Source organism: Desmodus rotundus, chromosome 3 (assembly GCF_022682495.2).
Source record: "Desmodus rotundus isolate HL8 chromosome 3, HLdesRot8A.1, whole genome shotgun sequence".
Classification (NCBI taxonomy): Eukaryota; Metazoa; Chordata; class Mammalia; order Chiroptera; family Phyllostomidae; genus Desmodus; species Desmodus rotundus.
This window is the reverse complement of record NC_071389.1, coordinates 180,264,044-180,273,601: the sequence shown is the minus strand read 5'-3', so window position 1 is coordinate 180,273,601 and position 9,558 is coordinate 180,264,044. Positions and strand designations below refer to the sequence as shown.

At 44.4% G+C, this 9,558-nt stretch overlaps 1 protein-coding gene across 2 annotated transcripts; it reads left to right on the top strand.

The window, feature by feature from the left end:
• The first annotated feature begins 580 nt into the window (after window positions 1–580).
• C1S (complement C1s) lies at window positions 581–9,096 on the top strand. 2 transcript variants are annotated; one of them, XM_024579499.3, is made up of 12 exons: window positions 581–719; window positions 1,570–1,735; window positions 1,966–2,173; window positions 2,358–2,535; window positions 3,383–3,508; window positions 3,944–4,143; window positions 4,352–4,505; window positions 4,873–4,988; window positions 5,405–5,483; window positions 6,018–6,146; window positions 6,834–6,908; window positions 7,965–9,096. In XM_024579499.3, the coding sequence occupies exons 2-12, from the start codon at window positions 1,731–1,733 to the stop codon at window positions 8,762–8,764; spliced, it is 2,070 nt and encodes a 689-aa protein (XP_024435267.2). In that variant the 5' UTR covers window positions 581–719; window positions 1,570–1,730; the 3' UTR covers window positions 8,765–9,096. The 2 variants fall into 2 exon arrangements, with proteins under 2 accessions (XP_024435267.2, XP_071077179.1); XM_071221078.1 differs by having other exon boundaries at window positions 667–719; window positions 1,657–1,735.
• The last annotated feature ends 462 nt before the right edge of the window (window positions 9,097–9,558 follow it).

Below are 9,558 nucleotides of genomic sequence, written 5' to 3'. Positions count from 1 at the left end.
TCTGTACTCAGGGGTTATGGATAAGGGACTCTGGATTGTATCTGAACTGGGGCTTGATTGGTGAATAGAATTTAGGTGTTTGGAGATAAGGAGGGGATTTTAGGAAGAGGTAAAATCATTATTCCGTACCAGCTTGGGTCTAGGTACATCTTTATCCAACCATTAAACATGCTTGGAAGGCACAGAAGAGCTGCATTACTGATAACTACTTTCCCTTAATTCGTGATTCATATACAACTGGAGGGTTGGACTTTCTGGGTTTGGCTTTCTCCCCACAGTATTAACCCCACCTTTTCCCACAAATCAGCTGACTTCTCCGAAAACTCTAACACACCCTTTGGCTGAAGAAGAGTATTAGGCAATCGGTGAAATTCCCCATTCCCTGTTTCTCTCTCTGTAACCCTGGATAGAGGAATCTCAGGCCTGAGGAAAGTATGCAGTTCTTGTTTCAAAAGCAGAGGGAGCTCCAAGATCAAGGCTGAGTTACCCTTTCCCTTTGTCATGGTCTCCCAGCCCCCTCTTGTTTAGATCAGGGAATTTCAGACATGCACACTGGAGTAGAGAATCATATGAAGAGAACCAGACAGGGAGGCGGCAGAGGTTCCTGCAGAGGGAGCGTCCAGGCCCCGTGCTTCTCTCCCTGGGAGCTGGCAGGGTCGCCCAGCATGCCCACTGGCAAGAGAGGGGACTGACCCACTTGCTCCCATCAGCTTCTGAAGGTAAAACCTTAAGAACAAAGAGCAGAGCTTTGATGGGGGAAAAAAGAAAGGCAGAAAACTTCACATATGAAGGTTTCAGACAAAGATGGAGGGCTGGAAAAAGCAGAATAAAAGGAAGGCAAAATATAGATAACCTATTTCTGTTAGGATGACCTCATCCACCCTCACGTCACCCCACTGCCTAGCAGTGTCTTCAGGGTTTACATTTGGCAAAACTTTTCTAGGAACTGTGGGAAGATAGCTTATCTTTTTAGTAAAGGGCAAAAAAAAAATCTGGAAAATTAATGTAGAAAATTGAGGGAATACCTTTCTTTTCCTTTTATGTTTCTTGTAATTCAGTTGCCCCTTTTCTTCTTTCCCATCCAACCCTGTCTCAGACCACTTCTCCCAAGGTCACTGCCTCACTTTAGAGAAAGAAGCTCATTGCTCCATCCACGGTCATTGGGAATATCGATAGAAATGCACGCAATAATGAACGTAGCAAAGAGAGCTGGTTTGAAGTGATAGGGGGTTAATTGTCAAAAGAGGAGGCAGAAAATGTCCTCAGTGAATGGTCGTGATAGGGAAAGACTCCCAGAAATGGGAGTGTAAGTGGGGATGTTCTGTGAGGACAGGAGTGAGATCGATAAAGTGGGGGGTCTGGGTGAGGAGGAAGAAAACTGGGAGAAAATACTCATTCTTTTGGAGAAAAACTGAGATGAGGCCCAGAGAAGCAATGGGAGAAGGATATGATTAGTTTTAGTCTAGAAAATTCACTGAAGTAGAAGCAGGAGGGGTGTGAGAAGATAGGTGTCATATGGTGATGATTAGGGATATGGCTTGGTTTAACCTGTTTGTTATTCTTATGAAGGTGACCCTGATCCCAGGAGACCCTCTATTACCAAAGCAGGTACCTATGTTTGTTAGACAAATACAGCTAGGCCTGCTACCTCTTTAGCTCCAAAGTCCAGAGGTGCAGAGAGCCAGGCCCAAGAGACGTGCTGCTCACCAGGGGTGGACAAATTGCCAACGATGTGGTAAGTGATCACGAGTCTACAGGGATGTGCATGGATTCCATTCTCTTTATCTTCTCAAGAAAACAGCTCAGATCTGCAGCTTGGGATTTGGTTTTATCTGTGCCTTTTTGCTCTATTTCAACCGAAGATTCTTCTCCATGTGCTGTTGTCCTCCCTGTGACGAATGCTGGAGCTCTGCACTAGTCTGCTGTACCTGTGTCACCCCCCTCTTCATATGCCCTTTTTTCCAGGTGCATTGTGCTGCTTTCCCTTTTGGCATGGGTATATGCTGAGCCTACCATGTATGGGGAGATCCTGTCTCCTAACTATCCTCAGGCATACCCCAATGACATAGAGAAATCTTGGGATATAGAAGTTCCCGAAGGGTACGGGATCCATCTCTACTTCACCCACGTGGACATAGAGCTGTCAGAGAACTGCGCGTATGACTCAGTGCAGGTACATTAAACAAGGACCTATGGGGTCAAATGAGAAGGATGTAGGAGGGAGTGCCACAGGTGTGCAGTGAACTAGAGTCAAATAGTGGTGAGGTGGCATGTGTTCTGCTCTCTTTGTCCCCATTTCTCTCACCTCTGTATCAAAGCATGACCCTTTCCTAGCTTCTTTTTGGTGCTTCTCTTAGATAATGTCAGGAGGCCTTGAAGAAGGGAAGATCTGTGGACAGAGGACCAGGAAGAGTCCCAGTTCCCAAATTGTGGAAGAGTTCCAAGTCCCAAACAATAAACTCCAGGTGATCTTTAGGTCAGACTTCTCCAATGAAGAGCGTTTCACTGGGTTTGCTGCATACTATGTTGCTGTAGGTAAGGCCCACTCTTCTCTATTGATGCATTGATCCAGCTAACAGGTTAGAAGCAGGGTAGACATTGAGCAATGCTGTGAATGCAGGTTCTGTTTAGAACTCTTATGAAGTATAGACTTGACTTGGATCCTTCTGTGAGTTGCCATTATGAAATCCAAGCACATGATCAGATCATATCTTAGTGGTGATGATATAATGTTAAGAACAGGTAATAAACAGTACTTTATTGAGAGCCATTATGAAGTGGACACTGCATTAGGAATTTTATGTATATTAACTTAATCTTCACCTCAACTCTTCAAGGCAGGCATTATTCTCTTTATTTAAAGATAAGGAAAGTGAAGGCTAGGAAAGTTAGATAACTTACCAAGACTCACACAAGGAATGTGCGGTATTCAAACTCACTCAATATATGGCAAACGAACCTTCAAATTCTGTGTGCTCTACACTTAAAATAAAGTCAGAACATCTCATAAAGCCAAGCTATAGATTAGACTTGACAGAAGTGCCAACATCATACAAAGTAATAAATGTACTAATCGTTCCTCCCTGCAGAAGACATATCATCATGTTTAGCTTGCAGAGTGTTTTCTTTGGAGCTGAAATGCTCTGTTTGTGAGAAAGGTCAAAGGTCTCTGGCAGTGAGGGTGCCCTTAGAGCACTGCAATGGTAGGATACAACTCTGGACTCATATCTCAGGAGAGTAATATAGAATAATACCATCCTGAAATGAAGATCTTCAAGCAACAGGCTTTTCTTACTTTTTCTTGCCCTTGTAGTTTTGGGTTTAACTGCATTCTTCCTGCTAGGTCTTTGTCCTTGACCTTAGTCTTTCTCTACTTTTGTAGATGTAAATGAATGCACAGACTTTGCAGATGTCCCTTGTAGCCACTTCTGCAACAACTTCATTGGTGGTTACTTCTGCTCCTGCCCCCCTGAATACTTCCTCCATGATGATATGAAAAATTGTGGAGGTGAGTTTGGCATTGAGAGGGGTGCATGGTCCCTGGGATTTGAAATGGCTTGAGGCTTCAATAAGGGCTTTATCTACTCTTCTGATTTTGGTTAGCCTTGACCTTGATTTGGCATCTACTCTTAGTTACCTGATGGGGAGCCACAGGAGTAGAGGAAGGCAAGGTTACAGAGTCAAGATAACTAATTGGAAAGGGGACATAGATGGCTGTGAAGAGTCTGCCTGGGACTGTTCATGGCTGTGAAAGGCTCTACCATAAGCAGTGTGATGGAGACCCGATGAGCACTGGGTAGCTTGCTAACATGTAGTGGGTGTGTAATTGCTGTGCATGCACTCCAGTCAGGGACTGTCAGTCCATAAGAGGAGTCACAGAATATGATAGAAGCTTCTTTGCTTGAGTCTGTATCTGATGCCCCTTTCTCTTTTTCTCTCGTAGTAAATTGCAGTGGGGATGTATTCACTGAACTGATAGGGGAGATCGCAAGTCCCAATTATCCCAGTCCATACCCAGAGAACTCAAGGTGCGAATATCAGATCCTGTTGGAGGAGGGTTTCCAAGTGGTGGTGACTGTGCGGAGAGAAGATTTTGATGTGGAACCAGCTGACTCGAAGGGCAACTGTGCTGACAGTTTAGTTGTGCGTGATGGGTGATTAATTTTCCTCCTAACTCCCACGGAGAGATTTCTCCTTGAAGACAAACTATCCTTCCTTCTGCCCTTTCTTTTCTCTCCCCTTTTGTTTTGTTTTATATCATTTCTACTTAACTCTCTTACTTTTATTCTTTCCATTTTGCCTTTTTAAAAATCTTTCTCTCTTCTGATTCCATCATTTTGTGTCCTTTCAGTTTGTTACAAGAGACCAGCAGTTTGGTCCTTACTGTGGAAATGGATTCCCTGGGCCACTAAATATTGAAACCAACAGTAACATTCTTGATATCGTCTTCCAAACAGACCAAACAGGGCAAAAAAAGGGCTGGAAACTTCGTTATCATGGAGATCGTAAGTAATCTAAAAGTTGTTCTTTGGTTGGTTGTAACAAAGTCTCCGGACAAGGTAAAATCAGAACAGATAGATTGTTGTATGGAGGGGTATCCTGACCACCCCCCTTCCTCAGCAAGATTTAAACCTGTCCGTGGTTACTGGAAATGCCTCAACGTCTAGGAATACTTCAACCGGACCTGTGAGTGCAGACAGCTTGGGGATGGTTAGTTAGTAATGCCATACCATTTTAGACATCCCCATATTGGAATGTTAGGAATCAGGATTGAGAATGACTGAATGATTTTGTAAACTGTGAGAATGGTGTGAATAGAACAGAGATTATCCAACTATTTGGTTGATTTTTTTTTTTTCTGTCCTTTCCAAGCAATCCCCTGTCCTAAAGAAGTCACTGCCAATTCTTTTTGGGAGCCTGAGAAGGAAAAATATGTGTACAAAGATGTGGTGAAGATAACCTGTCAGGAAGGGTTCGAAATTGTACAGGTAGAGTACTGTTAGGGGTGTCTCCCTGATTCCTAGGTGAGAAAGAGCGTGCTGGAATTGTCCTATTGTTCTGAATGTACCGAATGTTCTTGTTTAAGCAAGGTACAACACCTTCTCCATAAACAGAACAGCTCAGGATCCTTAGTCCTTCCTTGTGAGTTGGGGGAGGGGCTCCTTGGCCACCCTGACATTCTCTCTGTGCCCTCAGTCTTCCTGCAGAAGGGAAGCTGATATGCTGTGACAAACTTTTCTTTTAGCCCCAATTGTGGGTACTTTGTGTTATTCTGCTAAGATGACTTCAAGGTTTGTGTGGTGAGGACCCCTCTTTGACCCAAGGCCAGAGATCGATTCCATTTTTGATTTAAATTTTCCATATGCCTCCTTGTAAATTAATGGTGACATCTGTCATTCTCTAGGGAAGTGCTGGCTTGCCATATTTCTATTCCACTTGTCAAAGCAATGGAAAATGGAGTAATTCCAAACTGGTTTGTGAACGTATGTATCTCAAACATTGAGAAAAAAAGTCTCAACGTTTTTTTTTTTTCTCTCAAAGGGAATTGAAAGATTAAGATTCAAATGTATGACTTGTTTTTAGGCTCGTGAGAGTGGGTTGGGTTTTTGAAGGGAAGCCAGTCATGAAGTCCCAGCCCTGATCTGGTCCCAGGCCAGCTTGGCAGGTTTCTTTCAAAAATAAGAGGCTGTGGGATTGGTTGTTAATGGCACCTTACAGGTCTATTCCTGGCTTCTGAGGGGCTTCCCTCAACCACGGAGAACCAGGTTCCTCCCTATAGCTTGAGAGGGGCTATCTTAATAGGCAGGAGTCAGTGGGGCTGGGGAATTGAGTGATGCCAATTGAAGAGCACGGCTACAGAGAAGCTGGTGTGGAGAATCATTCCAGGGTCATTATGGATGTGGGAGTGGGGAAGTGATGAGGGACATGGCTGGGAGGATGCGACTGGCCTAATGACCAATGGCTTCCTGAAAAGAAGTGGCTATCTGGATGATTACTCTCTTGCCTTCCTCTTGTAGCTGTGGACTGTGGCTCTCCTGACCCCATCCAGAATGGCAAAGTGGAAGAACCAGAAGATACTACATTTGGTGCTGTTGCTCACTACACTTGTAATGAGCCGTACTATTACTTGCAAACTGAAGAAAGTGGTAGGTTTCTTTGACAAGAGAAAAAAGAGAAAGGGTGAGAGCATTGGAGGACAAATAGCACACTATTTCTGGGTTGGAGAGAGTTTGAGAGAAATGAAGGAGATGAGATGGACTCTGTTCATCCTCTTGGTTTATTCTAAAGATAAAGTGTTCATATGGGGCAGGGTAGGTTCCACAGAATCATTCATAGTGAATCACAGAGGTCACCTAGCTCGGCTTCACAACTGTGGCAGGAATCGCTCTACAATAGCCATTTTCATGTGGTTATCCAGCGTTTGACCAATTATTTAATGTAGGGCCTGCAGGGGTGATGCTTCCAGCTACAAGTCACTGTGCTAGGATGACTGGCTTTCTAGAGGAAGGTCTGGATGAGACACAATATGGCCCACTTCATTGCTTTTAATTTAATTTTAGTTAATTAATTTTCTTTCTCCTCTTAAAGCCCTTTCCCAATCTCTATCTACCATACCCCTCTTCCTTCTGCTTTGGGGACTGTTCCTTTCCCTTCCGAGGCAGGAGAGAGGCCAGAGAAATCATTTGGAAGGTGCTCTAAAGGTCCTTTTCTACTTATTTGATGTAATGTCCTTCGAAACCCCAGAAGAGCTGAGGGTCTGAATGAAGCTGGGGGCAGGGGACAGAAGACAGAAGTGGTGGTGAGCATGTCCTGTGTCCCTTGTGCTCTTCCAGGGGAGTACCACTGCGCTGCAAATGGGAGCTGGGTCAATGAGCTGCTGGGCACAGAGCTGCCAAAGTGTGTTCCAGGTAATCAGGGCTCAGGCTTGGGTAGAAACCACAGTCACAGGTGCAAGTAAGTGGGGTCGCCTTCTGAAAGTAGCTGTAATCCTCTTGGGAAAAGACTTAACAACCTGGGCCTACCAGGCCCAGCTGAAGTGGAGACAGTAAAGTAGGTGAGGGGTAGTAGACAGATCTGAGTTGACGAGAAGAAGGCTCTCAGGCAAAGCCAGGATAATAGTGACACGGTAGTAGCAGCAGTGTTACTGAGGGCTATGGACTGCACTAATTGATTGCGTTTATTATCTCATTCAAGCCTTTGTAACAATCCTATGAGGTGGGTATTATTAGTCCCATTTTACAGATGAGTGAATTAAGTGCAAGCTCACCAAGGTAGTAAGGAGCAGGGGTAGGCTTTGGACTCACATCTGAGTCCAAAGCCTGTTATGCTCAATGCAGAGTCCATTCAGGCAGACTAGTGAGAGATTTAGGTAAGGCAACTTTATCTGAAATAAAATTCATTTTTAGTTATCCTGGGTAATGGCAAAATGATCAAACCTAGAGCCAGTCCATGTGGAATGAGATGAAAGAAGAGAACTCTCTCTCTACCCTACTTCCATAGATCACTAGGAGGGGCTTAGCTGTAATTAGGACTTCAGTAAAGAAGGTGATAGCTTTTGATTTGGGCATCAGATGAAGGTAGAATGCTTGCCTCCCACACTACCTGTATGAGGAGAGCATTTCCCAGCCTGGGTCCCAGATGGGCCCTGCCTGCGGAGCCTGGGGTGAGGTCTTCCGGGCTGTGAGTCGGGCTGTCCACAGGGTGAAGCAGTAGCAGTTGGCGCACAGCCCCGGTCTAACCAGACTGTCCCAGAGCCTGCTTGTGAAACTGGCGACATGGGATGTTCGGTCCTTTAGGCGTGTTCAGATGGAGCCAGGCATTGAGATGGTTGACCAAAGACAGGGTTGGCTACACTGTGCTAGAAAACTCTGAAGCCTGGCAGGTTTTTGAGTGGTTGGAGGACTTGTAGGAGACTAGCAATTTATTTCCTGCTCCCTGCTCACCTTGTTCTTGTTCCTTCCTAGTCTGTGGCATCCCCACCAAGATGTTTATGGGAAAACAGAGGATATTTGGAGGAGAACTTGCATACATTGAAAATTTCCCCTGGCAAGTCTTCTTTTCAGACCCGCGGGCTGGTGGGGCCCTCATTGATGAGCACTGGGTGCTGACAGCTGCCCACGTTGTGGAGAAAGAGAGGAACCCAATGATGTATGTCGGTTCTACCTTGCTGGGCCGTGACAATTTGAAAAATGCCCAGATGCTCACTGTTGAGCGTGTGATTTTTCATCCAGGTTGGGAATTCCTGGAGAACCCAGACACACGAAAGAATTTTGACAATGACATTGCATTGATACAGCTTAAAGACCCAGTGAAAATGGGACCCAAGGTCTCCCTTATCTGCCTGCCAGACAACTCCCCCAAATACAGCCTCTCTAAGAATTCCCTGGGACTGATCTCAGGCTGGGGCAGAACAGAGACTAGAGGTCATGTTGTACAGCTCAGAGGGGCAAGGATACCTGTTGCTACTTTACAAGAGTGCCAGAATGTGAAGCCCAAAAATCCGAATGTGGATATAAATAGCTACGTTTTCACTGACAACATGATCTGTGCCGGAGGCGAGACAGGCGTTGATAGCTGTGAGGGGGACAGCGGTGGAGCCCTTGCGGTAGAGATCCCCGGTGAAGAGAAACCCAAATTCTACGTAGCTGGCTTGGTGTCCTGGGGCCCCGAATGTGGGACCTATGGGATTTACACTCGAGTGAAGAATTATATTGACTGGATAATGAAGACTATGCAGGAAAATAGTATCCCAAGTATGAACTAACCACACATGTTCCCCCAGCCTCTCCAAGGGCCAGGACCAATCTGTTGCTTTCTGTTCCTCACAATATTCTCATGATTTCACCGTGACGGAGAGAAGACATAGGAGCATGATTTAAATGGAGCTCGGGTGCTGAGATACATGGCTGGAGGTAGTGTTCAATGATGACATCATGTTGGTTTTGTAATGACTGCCTGGTGTTTCAGTTCTGGCTCTGAAATGTACTGTGGGCACACCCTTAATTTTTTGTTTCCCTTTTATCTGTTCAGTGTTCCACTTACTTTATCACTCTCAGTGTCTACTATCTACTTGTAATAAAGCAGATTTGTAATCCAGTTCTGGCTGACTTATTCCACAAAAACACCTCAGCACTAGAGCAAGAGGGTATGATGAGGGGGCTGGTGTATCATGGAAATTTAGGCATTTAGCATCATATATATAAATATATATGTATATATTTATATATTTCTAGCAGTACTATTTAATTGTTATAAAAATGGGGAATTCAGCTTTTCTCCTCTCTTCCAATTGAAATTTAGTAAATATTGTGGATTAGCATGAACATCGCCAATACAAAGTACCATATTTCTTTCCTAAAACTCATTAAACATACCTGAGCCTCATTGAGAAATCCATATAACAACAGTTAGAATTGGCTATTTAAATATAAAAATTTGAGGTATAGATTGTTTCAATATGCCTCCTGCAAATCAATTTTCCTTTATTACTCTTCTGTATAATACAATATTTGACTTAATAAAGAGGGAAAGAGGCCCTGGCTGGGTAGTACAGTTGTT